Source organism: Peromyscus leucopus, chromosome 7 (assembly GCF_004664715.2).
Source record: "Peromyscus leucopus breed LL Stock chromosome 7, UCI_PerLeu_2.1, whole genome shotgun sequence".
NCBI lineage: Eukaryota > Metazoa > Chordata > Mammalia > Rodentia > Cricetidae > Peromyscus > Peromyscus leucopus.
The window spans coordinates 89,724,389-89,742,679 of record NC_051069.1 but is presented as its reverse complement, the minus strand read 5'-3'; the positions used below and the strand labels follow the sequence as shown (position 1 = coordinate 89,742,679).

Genomic DNA, 18,291 nt, shown 5'->3' with positions numbered 1-18,291 from the left:
ATACTATATTCCTATATTCTACCTTATATCTTTCCTTTTTACCCTAAGTTCTTCCTACACTATATTCCTACATTCTACCTTATATTTTTTTCCTTAATGAGTTCAATTCCCAGCAACTACATGGTGGCTCACAACCATCTGTAATGAGATCTGGTGCCCTCTTCTGGCCTGCAGTCATACATGCTTTATACATAATAAATAAATCTTTAAAAAAATTGAGAGAGAAAAAAAAGAAACCTAGAGAGAGAGATATTCACTGCAGCCTCACTTTTCACTCGGCATCTTTCAGCACTTCACTTTCACTCCTGAAAATAGAATACCCCCACCTTAATTTTTACAACATAATCAAACATGCCCAAACTTCCTGTGGGACCCTCAACCCTTCTTTTGCCAAGTCCCTGGTCCCTGTTCCTGGTGCCCTCTGTGGGAGACCAGCTCCCATTTTCCCCCCAGGGTACTCTTGAGGAGAGTGAAGTGAAAAATATTTGGATAGAAGGAATAGAAACAGAAACACGGGATACCCTGGGGGGGGGGCTGGATCCTTATCCACTGGCCCCTTCTGTCTCTTCTAAAGGGCTATTTATAGGAATGCCAAGGGGTGGAGCAAAGACCTCCCCCCCCCAGCTCAGCCAAGTGTAGACCCTTCCAATCACCTAGTAATCATGTACATGGTCAAGCAATCCTCTAATGCAGCCCTGCTGGGTAAAGCAAGCTCAGATCTTACTAGGAAACCTTCGTGGGCCTCCACACTCCTCCCAACTTCTATATTCCTCTCCTTGGTATTCTTGCATTCTAGAACATAAAACAAGAAAAGATCCTAAGGCCTGAACAGTAGGTACCTTCCAACATAGTCTACATAGCAAGTTCCAAGCCATCAAGGGTTATATAGTGTGACCCTGTCACAAGAACAAACGAAAAAACATAGTAGGGAATTCATCTTGGCCTTTTGCTTTCGCAGTAGAAAAATCAGAATTTGAACAAAGACAGATGATTTTGTTTTTAATTGGTATATAAAAATAGTAGTAGGATTTAAGAACTTAAAATTTATAGATGGTCTGGCTTCTTCTCAACTCTGTTCCTTTATCCGGGTAGATGCCTGGCCCTGAAAAGTCCTCACGTGGAACATAAACTAGGAGTTAAAAGAATAAATGAGTGACATAGCCCTTGTCAGAGGTGTCTTTAGTCGCTGAGCTCAGTATTGTTGGCAGAAAAAAAAAATCACACAGCAGTCTAGGAAAACAGCAAGATGTGAGTGATGATAAAAGAGAGCTGTAAACAAGCTGGAGGATGAAATTAAATAGGAGATAGTCTCATAGAAGAGAGGTTAGACCTAAACACAGGAAATATATCTGCTGATATTATATTTTTAATATTCTAGGACAGTTTGAGAACCTAAGGCTGACTATAGCAAAGGACAGCTGTGTCCAGTTGGATTTACATGCTTAATGTAAGAGTCACAGCCAGTTTTTAGTTAAGACTGTCTCTGAGAGAGGATGGACATCTGTACCCTTGGGTATAGCACAGCAGTGATGGCCTTCACAACTATGTTCCTTTATTGAAATGAGTTGTCATCTCTGAGGAAAAACAACTTCTGCAAAAAGTCAGTGAATAAGAAGTCATGATGGACAAGTCTGCAGGAAACTGCTCACAGAGTTCCATCTCTGCTGTGGTAAAAGAATCCTGGTGAATGAGTGTACATTGTCAGTTACTAAAATGGTTTGGGTGCCCTCTAGTGGGAGTTCCTCTTAAAATGCTATCAAAAAGTCAGATTCTGAAAGGAAGGCTCTAGTATGAGAATTTAAGGAGACTTTAAGTGAATGATAGTTTGAGTTTCCATACCTAGGAAAGGGGTTTTAGTTTTTTAAATTTTTTTGCAAAGTTAACCCTTCATATAAGGTGGTTTGAATTCCAAATACAGTATATTTTAAAAGGTTTAAGCCATAATGGCTCATGCCTATAATCTCAGCACTTTGGAGGAAGATTGCTATAAGTTCCTGTCTACCCTGGGCTACAGTGTAAGATACTATGTTTTTAAAGTCCAAAAGTATGCAAGCACAAAGAATAACTGGCAAGTGATACTATAGAATTCAAACATTTTGGATACATATGCTTCCTGACTTGTTCCAGTAGTAAGCTCTGTATAGAATTTTTAGAACTAAAATTAAATACAGAAGTCACAAGCATAAGGAAATCATTTCCCTCCTGTCAGAATGCCTGTGGGTTGGTTTTAGAGTAAGCATTGTGAAATCTCCCCTCCTTCTCGTCCACACCTATCCCCATGTTGCCCCATTTTATATCTCCAATTGGACATCTCTTGCCCTTAGGGCTAGGACAATTTAAGGGGAAGACACAGCTTCCCATCCTTTTTTTTCCATTCCTAGAACACCAGCTTTGGGGCAGAACTCCTCTGGAACCAAACCAATCCCGTTCTCGCTTTACTCTTTCTCTTAGGGTTCATGTCGGTGTGTCATTTGTCACTAACGAAACACTTGCCCTTAAAGCATTATGGTCAGTGTAGAATAGCTATGCTATTCTTCAGCTTTTATGGCTTTTTTAAAAGTCTCATTTTTAAAATCTCTTGCCTTATGGAGTTTATCAGCCTAAAACATTAACAAAAAAAAAAACTATAAATCACCTTTTCTATTTCATGCTTTTGATTTAAAAATAAAGAATCCTGACATGACTTTTATCTTTTTAGATTGTTTTCATCTGTTGCATTGCTTCTGTGTTTGTTTAATCATGCGATCCTTTTCTTTAAATGTATAAAAATGCTCCTCTTTAACGACCTCACCACTTTTTCTTACTATTATTCCATCAATTTTCTAGTCCTATGAGGTGGTTTTCATTAGCACCCAGTGTACTAATCTTCCTTTGTAATGTGTGTTTAACTTCTGGGGCCTTAAATATTAGTAACAATAAGGACAGTAAGAATAAATATGTGTCTGACTGTAGCTCAAAACAAACAAAATCAGAATGGCATTTGTTAGATCACTAACATTTTGAGAGTTTTCTGTGTATAAGTCACTAAACCATGTTCTTTGTATATATAAAAAAAGCTATAACTACCTTCCCTTTAGTTGTCAAAGACAAATTTTAAAGCCAACAATACAGTTAAGTATAGTGAGTACAGAAATCAGAAAGGAGTTCGGCTGTAGAGAGTTTTTTGAAAGAGGTAGTTATTTAGCTAAGTCTTAAAGAAGAATAGAACAGCATGAGAGTGATGTAAAGGCCAAATTTCATATGGCTCAGGCCAGCTGCCTGGAGTGGAAGTTTGATTTAGCACAGTAGTAAGATAAGTAGGCAGGCATCCTCTAGCATAGTAACAGAGGGTCTTTAACGCCCAGTATAGACACTTCAACTCACACATTTACATGGTAGATAAGTGGTAGAGTACTGTACATTTTTTAGTAAGGGACTAAAATGTAATACAAGATAGTTTTAGAATTGTCACGCCAAAAGGTTAGATGAGCACTGAAGCCTGTTGGGACCCTCCCTAGCAGTATCATCCTAGTCGATAATGCCCAGAACTTGTAGAGCACAGTAGAAACAGGAAGAAACAGTTGTCCAGAGAATTTCCAGGAAAATTTCTTGAGGACTCCAGTCTTCCTGGGAATCTGTATTCCAGATACCTAATGGTCCCAGCTAGATCCTTGGCGATTATGATGAACTTCACTCTTCTTCCCACTCATGTACTCATAACGCACCATATCCTCTCATTTCTACCAGATGTGCCCCTTTCTGTCTCCCAATTCCAGTGTCCAGATTCCTGTAGTCTCACACTTAGTGTTTTTGAAAACCACATCTGACCATGCAAATGTCTGAGGTAAAATTCTTCTTTGGAGCAAATTCTTGACATGATACAAAAGAGGCCTTCTTGGATTTTATTTGCACATGCTCCCTACTCTTACTAGCTTTGAACTTTCTGTTGCCCAAATGCTGTATGATTCTCACCAGGCATCTATGTGTGCTGCCCTCCTTATTGTAACCCCCTTCTTTCCTGCTTTACACTGTGGGAAATCTCAGACCTTCTCTGTCCTTTTATGATACCTTCCTTGTACTCATTACTTAGTATCGTGGCTGTTCCACAATAGGATGATTTCACTGGTAACCAAACACTGGACCATACACTTCACATAGGGAGTAAAACTCTTGTCTTATTTTCTTTTACCCAAGCTCATTCAAGGCCAGATGCAATCCCTGTCATATACTTACCATTCAATAACTGACTAATGAAGGAAAATAAAAAAATTTGGAGTTACTTATTAGATATAGAGACTAAAAAAAATTAAATGACTTCAAGGTTTCAAGCCCAGATAGCTAAGACTGGTACCACCATTTTAACACACACACACACACACACACACACAAATCCAGAAAAAGGACTAGTTTGAAAAGCTTTTAAATTTTACTTTTTCTGTGTTTTGACTTTTCTGTCAGAGTCTATGGAAATAGCCAGCAAATAGTTGGAGGTGAAGAATTCTAGAAACTTAGAAGACTTTACAGAGGATTGGTTTTCTGAAGCCTGTTCTCTAAAAGTTGAAGTTTAAAAGCCCCCGTCTGACTGGCCATAGATATGTCAACCTAACAAGAATTTCCTGTCTTCTATAGTGTATAGTAGTCTGCTTGAGGTATTTCCTTCTTGCTAGCTCAGAAACTCTGGTTTCACATGTCCTGTGCTAAACTGAATGGGCCTTCCACACTAAGTGTATTTTAGTAACGTATTTTACCTGTATCAGTTTATTTTTTTTTTACCCTGTGGTTTCAACTCAAAAACATTCTAGAAAGAAAGTTTACTATTCTGTAACTGAGATTTTTATTAAGTTACTCCTTTGACAAAAACCAGAAGCATGGAAGCCATTGAAAAGGGAGCATTGGGACAAGGGGTAACCTAGTGGTAGAGGCCTTGCACAAAGCTTGCCCTTTAATTCCAGCACTGAAAATAAAAAGGCAGAGAGCATTTGATTTTGTTTGTTTGTTTGTTTGTTTGTTTGTTTGTTTTTTGAGACAGGGTTTCTCTGTGTGGCCTGGCTGTTGTAGAACTCACTCTGTAGATCAGGCTGGCCTTGAACTGGGATTAAAGGTGTGTACCACCATGCCCCACCAACCATTGGACTCTTAATCTAAATAACATTGAAGTCAAACTAAAATTACCACCCTGTCAATTTGTAGGCATTGTATGTTCTGAGTAGCAGATCTTCCTAACCAGTGTCTCTTTTGTAGGTTGCTAAATAACCATCACGATGATGCCTCTAAATTCATCTGGCTCCTGGCAAAGCCCAGCTGCATCTATCTGGAACAGGAAGATTTTATTCCTTTACTTCAGGTGATTTTTAGTATCTTTTAAAAATGGAATTTATTTTTGGAGTTTGAAAGGGGGGGGTTGTTTGTTGTTTGTTTGTTTGTTTGTTTGTTTAGCTGGTTGACTAGTTGGTTCTGGGATTGTCTGTCTGTTAGGGACAGAGTCTTACTGTATAACCCAGACTAACATCAAACTCTTAATCTCAGATGCTAGGATTAAGGTACAGGTCACCATGACTGGTAAAATGATTTTTTTTTTTTTCATTTTAAAGTACAACTATAATACTTCGTCAGTAGAGATACATACATCTTGAGGCCAGATTGCTAAGAACGGTTTTTAAATTTGTTTTAGTAGTAAAATCTTTTGTTAAATGAGATGTAAAACAGAACCCATAGTATAAAATAGACAAAACAGGACTGTTCCCACTACATTCAGCCTCCTCCTTAGTCACTCACAGTAATCACAGAAACATCTTATGAAACTTTAAAATTTGAAAAGAAAGCTTGGAAGGGGCTGGAGAGATGGCTCAGAGGTTAAGAGCACTGGCTGCTCTTCCAGAGGTCCTGAGTTCAATTCCCAGCAACCACATGGTGCCTCACAGCTATCTATAATGGGGTCTAGTGCATACAGGCATAACACTGTATACATAGTAAATAAATAAACCTTTTTTCTAAAAAAAAAAAAAAAAAAAAAGATAGCTTGGAAAATACTATTACCAGCCATAGTTAAGGACCTAACAGGAACTTACAGCTGCTGGAAGAGAGAAAATCAGTTTTCTTAATAGCGTGACAGTGACACTGAGTTTATCAACTATACTCCAGGGCAAGCCTCATGCTCAGAAATAGGTGTGTGTGGGGGGGGGGGGCGGGGTTGTTTTTTTTTGTTTATTTTTTTAATAATGAGAAAAACATGAAGTGGGCATCCAGAAGGAGTAGGAGGAAGATAATGATCAAAAAATGTATGAAAATTTTTTAAAAATTAAGAATCTGGTGAGAAGCAGGAAAGGCTGTGAAATAATCAAAACAACTATCATGAACTCTGGAGTCTTCACTTGGGGCATCTTATTCTTTGATTTAAGCACATATCCAAAATGGCCCTCTGGTTTTTTCCACTAAGATCTATTTGTACATAAGATTAGAATAGGAAGAAGCTGTGCATAGTAGTGAATACCAATGCCTGCCTATAATCCTAGCGCTAGAAGACTGAACAAGAGGAGGTAACCTATGCTATATAACATACCAGATCGGTCTCAAGAAACCAGTGAATGAATAAATATATAATGAAATAAGAGAATGGAAACTTGAATCAAGCATACTGAGATCTCCAAAGACAGTTGCCACCAGCCCATAAAAGTAGACAGAAAGATAGTGGGGGAGGGGAAGTACTTGTAGGGGAGGAAGTAAAAAAAAAAAAAGACACAAAGCCTGCCTGTCAAAACACTCCAGCCTAGGAATAATTTAGGTTAAGGGCAATGGGCCCTATTACTATCACCAGATTTCAGGAATATTAGTAATTTATTTATTTGCATAGGCTCTGTATTTACTCATCCAGGGTACTCACCCATGTGGAACAATTTTTACTACTGGAGCCAAATAAATGAAACAAGAATACACTTGTCTTTTTTTCTTTTCTGTTTCTGAGATGTTAAAATATGTTGTTTATAAATATGTTTTCTACATGTAGAAAGTATATATCTCAGATCTTTAAGAGTAAATCTCAGAGCTGTAAGTATGTTTTGGGATGCATCATTGGCCCAGTGTTAAGAACAATGTTGCTCTTTCAGAGGGTCCAGGTTTTTTATTCCCAGCACCCACATGACAGCTTCAACATCCTGTTCTGGCCTTTGTGAGCACCAGGCATGTGATGCACAGATATACATGCAGGCAGAACATTCATACACATAAAATAATAAATTCAAAAAAATTTTAAGAAGTTTTTATTTTCTATTACTTCTTTGAGTTTTTGACCTTAGCCCTTATCTACCAGTCTAGAAGAAAATGTTAACTTTTCTGAGGTTCCTTCATCATGGAACTGTACCCTAGGTCTGAAGTTGGGGGTTATTTTTGAAGTAGCAATAATCCATGACCAGAAGATCCTTCAAATCCAGATATTCTTTGCTTCTTTTGTACAGCAAATCACCCCCAGAATCTAAGAGAAAGAGAGAGAGAATGTATGTGGATGTAACACTCTGTACTCATGGAAGCAGAGGGTAACATCCTGCTCCATCACTCCCCACCTTATTCCTTTGAGACAGGAATTCCCACTGAATCTCACTCAGCTAGTAGCCAGAAAGCCCCAGTGACCCTCCTGGCTTTGTCACCCATAGCACTGGGGAAGACATTTAGCAAGGATACAAACTTTTAGATAGGAGTATATTCAAGAGATTATTGTGCAATACACTGAATATAATAACAATGTATATTCTTTTTTGGTTTTTTTTTTTTTTTTTTTTACTTTGAGACAAGGTCTTGCTATGTAATCTTGACTGTTCTGAAAGTCACTATGTAGACCAGGTTGGCCTTGTACTCAGAGATCCTCCTGCCTACCAAGTACTTGGATTAAAGGCATGTGCCACAATGCCTTACTATAATATATATTGTTGACAATTCCTAAGAATAGGTTTTAAATGTTTTCACCACACATGAAAAAAATTAGTATTATGACTTCTTGGGATATTGAGAATAAGTGATTGTAGATGCTCAGCTCTAAATAGGGCATTTATACCACACCATCTGAGGCTCAGAAAACATCGTGAAAAAGGAAGCAGAAAGAATGTAAGAGCTGGAAGATTGGGAGAAGGACTGTTGAAATGTTATCATTTCATGATACAGCCATTACAAATATCATCTCACAGCAGCTGTAGTTGTTTGGACTGGGCATACACAAGACTGGGCCTGTCACCAGCCATGATGGTTCAGGGAGGGGGATCATGGGGCCCTAACCTTCTGTCCTTGTTTGCTTCTCCATTGCTATGATAAAGCACTAACCAAAAACAACTTGGGAAGGAAAGGGTTTATTTGGCTTATGTGTCCATATTATAGTCCATCATTAAGGGAAGTCAAGGCAGGAACTGTGGAGGAAAGCTACTTATTGGCTTGCTCTCCATGGCTTGTTCATCTTGCTATCATATACTACTCAAGACCATCTGACCAGAGGTGCTACTACCCAAGTGAGTTGGGCCCTCCCACATCAATCACTAACCAAGAAAATGTTCCACATCATGACTTCAGGCCAGTCTGATGGAAGCAGTTTCTCTGTTGAGATTCCTTCTTTGCACATGTCTAGATTTGTGTCAAGTTGACAAAAACTAACTAGCATATCTTACCTGCTGAATTACTGACTACTGATAGATTCTGAAGAAGGGACAATCATTTCCCTTAATGTTTTAGGATTGAAGTACATATCTGTAAGGCATTTGATTTACAAATCGCCAAACTTAGCTAATTTAAAATTTTATATTTAAACATATTATGTGTGTAGAAAATCATATATATGCTTATAATAAAGTATTTGTTAAATTTTCAATGCATTATGCAGTATTCTAGAATATAGGATTAGCTCGACTAGCTATAAGTTTACTCCACAAAAAGGAAACGCTTCTGAAGAATTTTTTTTAATGTTTATTAACTTAATTTTGATTTCAATCTTTTTAAGGATGTGGTAGACACACACCCTGGCCTCGCCTTCCTGAAGGATGCTCCAGAATTCCATTCCCGCTACATCACCACGGTAAGATGAGTACTAATTTGTCATAATAAAACTGCTTAAGTCATCTTTTTATTGTTATCTAGCATATAGATTTTTACATTGTTATACAAAAGGTAATTTGGGCTATAATGATTATTTTAAATGGAAAAGAAGGTAAAGAGTGAAAATAAATGAGTAATTTTTTTTGTTTTGTTTTGTTTTTTCAAGAGAGGGTTTGTTTGGAGCCTGTCCTGGAACTCACTCTGTAGATCAGGCTGGCCTTGAACTCACAGAGATCCGCCTGACTCTGCCTCCCGAGTGCTAGGATTAAAGGCATGCGGCAGCGCTGCCGCCACCACCACCACCTGGCAAATTTTTTATTTATATTCATATCCCTTCACATGTGAGTCAATACTTAACAGAGGTTGGTAGTATAAAATCCCACTAATATTCTGTCTGGTATTGTGAGGCATATATTTACTCTTGTTTTGAGGTGTACTTATATTTGTGTGGGTGTTTTGCCTCCATGAGTGTCTGTGCTCATGTGCATTTGGTACCTGAGGAAGCCAAGAGAGAGCATCAGATTCCCACTGGAGCTTCAAGATTGTTGTGAGCTGCCATGTGGGTGTTAGGAATAGAACCTGGATCCTCTGGAAAAGCAGCCTGTGCTCTTAACTTCTAATCCACCTCTCTATCTATGTCTTTACTCTTACAAATTTCCATATTTGGTTGAGCTTTAGCATTTCCAAGTAATACTGAAAATAATTGTTAGCAATTTATCCTCCCCAAAAAAGATGTCTTTTGACCCCTAAAATTTGGTCTAGAGATAATGAGAAGTAGCTTATGTGCAAACAGAGAACAAACCATATAAGGATCTAAAATAACATGCTCACAACTCCAGTGTGATTCTCAGGTATAGTCTGATCTAATGAGTCACAGGTAGATGTCATCATGAGTGAGAGGAGGATTAGAAGTTAAGAGCACAGGCTGCTTTTCCAGATTTTGACCAGTAAGAAGACTCAACAGCTAGACATAGTGATGCCTGCCTTTAATCCAAGCACTTAGGAGGCAGAGGCTGGTAGATCTCTATGAATTTGGAGGCCATTCAAGTCTACAAAGCAAATTCCAGGACTACACAGAGAACCCATCTCCAAAACAAACAAACAAAAAAAAACAAAGGCTCAGCAGCCTAGCCAGCAAGCCTAATGACCTGAGTGTGATACCTAGAACAACATGGTGGAAAAAGATAACCAACTCCCATAAGTTGTTCTCTGACCTCCATACTCACACACCATGGCATGTACACATACACGAGAGAGAGGGGGGGGGGGGGGAGAGAGGGAGGGAGGAGAGATTAAATTTTAAAATAAAATGTAAGATTTGTTTTCTAAGCCAGAGGTGGTGACATTGTCATTGCAGACTATCTCAGAAGTTATTTTTGCTTACTAGTCATGCTGTACTCTAGCCATCCTTCCCACACAATCCCCTAGTTACTCTCTGACATGTTGACTCCTAATTGATCTTTCTGCTTCTACCGTCATTGCCCATACAGACTAGTCTTCCCAAAACATTTTCCTTTAAAAATACAAGTCAGATCACATCACTCCTCTACTCCAACCTTCCAATGGTTTCCCATCTCACTTGGAATAAAAGCCACAATTCCTGTCAGTGCTCCATCATCCCCCACATACCTTTCAACTTTGCTCATTAATGTTTCATTATAGAATTTTCAGACAAAATTTATTTTTGATTCTCCTATCCACCTGTTCTCTCACTCTCTGTGACCCCTCCACTTTATACCCTTCTATTTGTAGTAACCTCCTTTGTATTTTCATGTCACATGTGCTCTGTTACCCTCCTCCCTTCTCTAATCCCTCTTTTCCCCCTGTATAATCCTGTTTCAAGTTTTGTAACCCAGACCCACACCCAAACCTCCCACATGGGTACAAACATTGAAAACTAGGGTCCTGGGTCTGAAGAAATGGCTCACATTTAAGAGCACTTGCTGTTCTTGCAAAAGACCTGGGTTCAGTTTCCAGCATCCACATGGCAGCTCTTGACCATCTAAATCCACTTCTGGGGAACCTGGTCCTCTCCTCTGACCTCTGTAGCACTACATGCATATGGTGGACTTACATGCAGGCTGGCAAAACACTCATAGACATTTTAAAGTCAATAAACCTCTTAAAGAATAGAATCCACATATGAAAGATAACATGAAATATTTGTCTTTCTGAGCCTGACTTACTTCACTTTGAATGATAGTTTCCAGATTCTTCTATTTTCTTGTAAATTTCATTCTTCCTTATAGCTAAATAAAATTCCTTTGTGTGTGTATATTTTTTCAATGTCCACTCATTTATTAGTGGACATCTAAGCTGGTCTCATTTCAGTAAACATAGATGTCTGTGTGTCTTTGTAGGAGACTTTAGAGGCCTTTGGGTAAACACTCAGATGTAGTAGAGATGGGTCATATAAGAGTTCTATTTTTTAAGTTGTTAGAGCCTTCCCTACCAATTTCTGTAATTATTGTACTAGTTATTGTACCCTGTCTTAGTTAGGGTTTCTATTGCTGTGAAGAGACACCATGACCACAGCAACTCTTATAAAGGAAAACATTTAATTTGGGGTGGCTAGCTTACAGTTCAGAGGTTCAGTCCATTATCATCATGACAGGGAGCATGGCAGCATGCAGGCAGACACAGTGCTGGATAAGTAGCTGAGAGTCCTACATCTTGTAGGCAACAGGAAATGGTCTCTGACACTGGGAGTAGCTTGAGCAAAGGAAACCACAAAGCCCACTCCCACAGTGACACACTTCCTCCAACAAAGCCACACCTCCCTCTGGGGGCCATTTTCTTTCAAACCACCATATCTCTTCCCTTCCAAAAGCTGTAATAAGGATTGCTCTTTCCCTACATTCTCATCAGCGTTTTTTATCATCTCCTTTTAAAAAAAAAAAAAAATGTGTATGTGTCTTAGTTACTGTTTTATTGCTATGGTGAAACACCAAAATAAAGGCAACATATAGAAGGAAGAATTTAACTGGAGGCTTGCTTAGTTTCAGAGTATTAGTCCATGACCAGCACAGCTGCAAGCAGGCAAACAGAACACTAGAGCAGTAGCTGAGACTAGACAGGTGTTATGCAACTGAGCTACATTCCTAGTCCTGTGAAGTTATTCTTGCTTAAGGAGTCTAATTCATGAGATGGCTCAGCAGGTAAAGGTGCTTCCCCGAGAAACCACACGGTAAAAGGACAGAACTAATTCCCACAGGTTGTTCTCGGCCTGCATACATGTGTGGGCACACACACACACAGAGTTTTTAAAATAATTCTCCATTAATTCTGCAGATCCAAAGGGAATTATTAAGTCTTGGTTATTGGCTGTTCTGTAAACTCAGGGTACATTAACACCATAACTGAAGTTTTTCAGTGTGTGCATATAATCCCAGCTCTTTCAGAGGCTGAGGGAGAAGGATCTCGAGTTTGGGACCAGCCTGAGCCATGGAGCAAGGTCCTGTCTCCAAAAAAAGAAAAGAAAATGAAAAGGAATATCCTGGAAATTGTGTTTCATTTAGAATTCATTCTCAGAAAAGAACTTAATGAACAGAAAAGTAAAGAGATAAATATTCTCATTCTTTCTAGTTTACTTTTTTTTAACATGCCTGAACCTATAGTAGTCTGTGCTATTCCAGCAACTAGGACCCAAGGAGTTTATGATTTTAAAGAAAAAAGCCATGAAATTCCATTTTTTAAGGAAATTCCATCAGCTTAATAATTGTTGAACAAAAAACTATACTAGCCACTCATAGAATACAGTTAATTATCTCTGCTGTCATCATTTTCATGATATTTTCATATTATTGCTTAAATATATGAAATTTATACTTTGGTGTTAGCATTGTGTTACTTTGTCTCCAATTTACAAGAATGAATCTATTACTCAGAAATAGGCATTAAACTGCAAATTACTTATGACGATAATAGAGCAGTTTAAAATAGTAGTATAGACTGAAGATTATCAAGACTCACTTGGAGCCAGGCGGTGGTGGCACACGCCTTTAATCCCAGCACTTGGGAGGCAGAGGCAGGCGGATCTCTGTGAGTTCGAGGCCAGCCTGGGCTACCAAGTGAGTTCCAGGAAAGGCGCAAAGCTACACAGAGAAACCCTGTCTCGAAGAACCAAAAAAAAAAAAAAAAAAGACTCACTTGGAAGTACAGAATGTGAATCTATACATACTGAGAATAACTGCTATGTGGTAATTCTATACCAATACTCCAAAAGAAATGTGCAGAGAAAAAGTACAACAATAAAGGGCTGGAAATGTGTGTGGCTCAGTGGTAGAGCACTTGTCCGGCATGCAGTGTCCCAGTGCCACAAAACACAAGTGTAGCAAGAGTATCTAAAAACAGAACTTTTCATTGGTTATCTGTTCTTTCCAGTGCCCTAGCTATTAGGAAATCTAGTCAAATAATGGCATGAAGTAACTGAAACTTTAATATTATTTTAAAATACAGTGAGTTTTTTTCTAGAAAAAAATGCAACATAAGGTCTATTATGAAATTGGCTAATTGTATTCTTAGGTATGGAAGCGACCAAGCTAAAGAGACACTCTGCTCAGAGCAAAAACAATGAAGATCATAATTACATAAATCATAAAGGTCTGTGGTACAATAATATATATTTCAGTAACTATTTTATCAGTTGCTTTTAGACTAGAAAGAACACCAACTAAGTAAGGAATTACTCCAAAAGTGAGCTCATATTCTTTATTTCCTGAACATTACCAATGGGAAAAGCCTTTTTGATAGTGAATGAAAATGAAAATATGAAATACCAGCAAATTATAGCCTTTGGATTGTAGTTTTGTGTGTTGGGCCAAGAGATTGTTGGTGAATAAATGCTCTGCTTATGCATGCCAACATATGCCAGCTTTTGAAAAAGGAGGTGGCCCACTTAAGTTTTTAAAGTGAGCAATGAGCCTTCAAAGACTTCTTTGTGGTGCTGGCACCAGCAGTGAAGTTATTCTTAGGCTCACACAGATGGTGTCTCGGAGGTTTACTCAGGGTCTCACTTGGCCTGATCTATCACTTTAGGCTAAAGTGACTAAGCTGTGCCATAGCTGCTTCTCACCACTGAGAGCTTTTAAACTCATCCCCTTTTCTCTTAACAAAGAAAGAAATCACTTTTTCAGAAAATGTTTAGTTTTCCAAGTTATTTAGAAAGACTGAGAAGAAATTTCAGAGCCATAACAGTTACAGAATGAATTAGTGATCCATTCACTGTACCTTTTCAGATGGAAGAGCCAGGCTTCTGTTGTTTGAGTGTGTCTGTCTGCACTCATCACCTATAATTAGAACTCTTTGTTAATTTCTGTCTACATTTAATCTACTTTCAAAAATAACATGTAATAAAGCCAAACATTTCCTTTCCTGGTAGCCTATATTGTGAATTAGTTTCCATTTTCATATATGTAAAGAAGGGAAACTGACAATAATTCAACTTGTCTGTCAGGTTGAGTAGAGATCTTAGTGAAAGATTTCAGTTTCGTTCCTCTCACAAGTAGTAAATAATGATTCTTGTTATTTTTTTACATTAAAATGGTGACAGAGTTGTTAAAACGGTAAGCCTGGGGGAGAGCCAGCTGCTATATGCTTTCACCACTAGATGGTAGCCCTACTTCAGTGATGTAAAATGCAGACTCAGTAATGGAGAAATAAATGTCTTATAAAGTTGGGCCTCAGAATATAGAGACTGGGAAATGGAAGATACAAATGCATTATTATTCATTGCTAAAGAAGCAGCTTAGCAAAGGCTCACAGCAGAACACACCTACCAATTTTATTTTACGTGTCTGAGTGTTTTTCTTGCATGTATGTATGTATGTATGTATATCACATACCTGCTTGGTGCCACAGAGGTCAAAAGAGGGCATCAGATCCCCTGAATCAGGTGGTTGTGAACCACCATGTGGATGCTGGGAACCAAACTTAGATCCTCTGCAAGAGCAACAAGTGCTTTTAATCACTGATCCATCTTTCCATCACATAAAACATAAGAAAATTTTAAATTCTGCCAAAAGGTAGAAAGGGGGCTGGAAAAATGACTCCATAGTTAAGAGCATATACTGCTCTTCTAGAGGACCAGAATTTGGTCCTAGTATCCACATGGGCAGCTCAAAATTACATGTAACTCCAGCTCCAGGGGAATCTGATGCCCTCTTCTGGACTCCATGGGCACCCATTTACATATAGGTTTAACACAAATTGCTAAATGGTCTTATTAATAAAAAATAAAAAATTAAAAAAAAAAACCTGGAGCCAGATATTGGGGTGAAAACTGAGAGATAAGAGGGATAGAACAATCCAAGCCACAAGTTCTTATTGTTAGGAAATCCTCGGCATAAAGGGAGAGCTACTTCCTGTATACTCACGCCTATTTGCCTTTCTGTACCTTGTCATCTTACTTCCTCTCTCTGCCCAGCTATATCACTTCCTCTTTCCGCCCAGCTCTATCACTTCCTGTCTGTCTGTCCAGACCTCCAGACCCCTATACTTAACTATTGCTGGCATTAAAGATGTGTGCTACCACGCCTGGCTCTGTTCCCAGTGTGGCCTTAAACTCACAGAGATCCAGATGGATCTCTGCTTCCCGAATGCTAGGATTAAAGGCGTGTGCTACCACTGCCTGACCTCTATATTTAATATAGTGGCTGACTTTATATAGGTGCTTCTATTCATGTTTAACATAAACATACACTTTTTTAATTTAAAGAATTAGAGAAAAAATAATGCAGATCAAATTTTATAATATTGGATCTTGCTTCCATAAATAATATATTTGAGTAGAATACATAATTTAAGTATATAATCTAAACCAATAAATAAATTTACACAGGGCAGTGGTGGCACATGCCTTTAATCCCAGCACTCAGTAAGCAGAGGCAGGCAGATCTTTAAGTTCAAGGCCAGCCTAGTCTACAGCGCTCTCTCTCTCTCTTTCTCTCTCTCTCTCTCTCCATCTCTCTCTCTCTCTCTCTCTCTCTCTCTCTCTCTCTCTCTCTCTCTCTCTCTCTCTCTCTTTTTGTTTTATTGGAGACAAGGTCTTGCTGGTCTTGCTGTGTAACCCAGCTAGTCTGAAACTTAATATGCAGCTCAGACAGGCCTCTAATTCGTGATCCTTCTGCCTTTGTTGGTATTACAGGCATGTATCACCATACCAAGTTAAATGACATTATTAGGGTTCATTTTCCACATCCGATTTCTGTACTGAGAATCTTTTTTTGTTTTTAATGACTCGACTTTTAATGTTAGGCTTTTAGGACTGGAGAGATTGCTCAGTGGTTAAGAGAACTACACTGCTCTTACAGAGGACCTGGGTTTGGTTCCCAGTACCTTTGTGATGACTGCCAACTACCTGTGACTCCAGTTTCAGGGGATCTGAAGCCCTCTTCTGGCCTCTATGGGCACCTATATGCATGCAGTGCACATAAACTCATGTAGGCACACATACATACATATAACAACAAATAAACAATAAGTATCCTCTTTCATCAAGAACCTCTGAATCTGAGTGCTTAGGACCAATGGAGAAATTAAGCACCAGCTACTCTGGCTTCCACCTAATACATAAACCCTGTCCACTTCAGCCTAAGAACTTGACAAAACTAACATCATGACTTCATAAAACCCCTTGCTCTATATAGAGTTAATTTTGGAATGTCTCCCTTATATTGAAGCATTTGATGAGTATAAGGGCATATCTACTCAGTGGTTCTAATTCTGTCCTCTATTCCAAAACAGAAGTCAATTGAGGCTTCTACACAGTAGTCAGCCATTCAGATTGTGATAACATCTTCACTCGTCTTCTTTTCCTTAGATTCAGCCTTTGCTACATTAGTAATAGCTTTACTGTTCACTTCTATATTTTCTACACATTTATATGCCAGTATCTATAAGTCATAGACAAAAATACTGATTTACATGAAATATAAAAAGTTTTTTGGGGGTTGACATCTATCTGTTATTCACAACTTAAGAAATGTATTGTTGAGATAGCTATGAAACCAGCCCATATTTAACATCACAAAGGTAACACAAAATTATTTGTTATATAGCTTCTAAACTTAATTATTATGTCAAGAAATTGTTACTTAGTATACTCAAAGCATCAGGTCAGACACTGGAATGCAAGTCAAGGAAGATGGGGTCTGTTAGAGTTTGCAGTTGGTGATAATCAGGTACACCAGTGTTGGACTCTAACCATAGGAATGACTGAAAGACATTTGGCAGCAGTAGAAGCACAGGCATTAGAGCTCTCCCCTACTCTCTGTTCCCAAGTTTCCTGTGAAAGGGTGGCCTATGGGCTCCATTGTGGAAGGTCAGGAGTTAGCTCAGATAGCAGGGATGAGGTTGTGAATGCCAGGCAACAGAAATTAAACCTTCATTCTGGTGCTAAGTTGCCCTGTTTTGTTGAGAATTACTCTACTGAAAAATCCAGCAACAGGGTGTTGTTTTAGTATCTCTTTAGGTCAAAGTTTTGGAAAAATGAACAGCAGTCTTCACTTTTTTGTTGTTCTTGAACATAGACAGCTTGAAAAGGAGGGTTAACCTCTTTCATCAGAAAACTACCAAAGATCCAGAATTTTTATATTACCAAACTATTAAAAACCAGAGAGCTCTGTGTTGTGGACACATACCTGTGTTGGCAACATTGAAAAAGTGAGACATGATTCCAAGTCAGAGACCAGCCTAGATTACATAGTGAAACCCTATCTCAGAAATAAAATGAAAATACAGAAAAGCTAGAGTACCAAATTGTCCTTCTCAATACTGTTTCTTTTTGGAGGAAAATAAGTGACTACGTGTAATACATAGATTGTTTTGAGTGCATCGTGGCCTCCAGCTCTAGGATTGCAACTTCTGTCTTCTGTAGCTGAAGAGTTTCTCTCTGGGTCCCGCCAAGCCCCGGCAGTTCCACAGCCCACTTATAAAATAAACACACAGACTCTTATATTATTTAAACTGTTTGGCCTAATGGCTCAGGCTTCTAGCTATCTAGTTCTTACATCTTAAATTAACCCATTTCTATAAATCTATACCTTGCCACATGGTTCTGGCTTACCAGTATCTTACATGTTGGTACTCATGGCAGCGGCTGGCAGCATCTCCTGACTCAGTCTTTCTGTTCCCAGAATTCTCTGCTTGTCCTGCCTATACTTCCTGCTTGGTTACTAGCCAATCAGCATTTTATTTATACAGAGTGATATCCACAGCACTTCCCCTTTTCTTTTTTTTCAAAAA

General features: G+C 38.6%; 1 protein-coding gene across 2 annotated transcripts in view; it reads left to right on the top strand.

Moving 5' to 3' along the window:
- Ppp2r3a (protein phosphatase 2 regulatory subunit B''alpha) overlaps positions 1-18,291 on the top strand; it is a 115,364-nt gene that overhangs the window by 40,102 nt on the left and 56,971 nt on the right. For both annotated transcript variants that reach the window (XM_028869944.2, XM_028869945.2), the window contains exons 4-5: positions 5,221-5,323; positions 8,954-9,028. In XM_028869944.2, the coding sequence (XP_028725777.1) occupies positions 5,221-5,323; positions 8,954-9,028 (178 nt within the window). The remainder of the gene's footprint in view (positions 1-5,220; positions 5,324-8,953; positions 9,029-18,291) is intronic.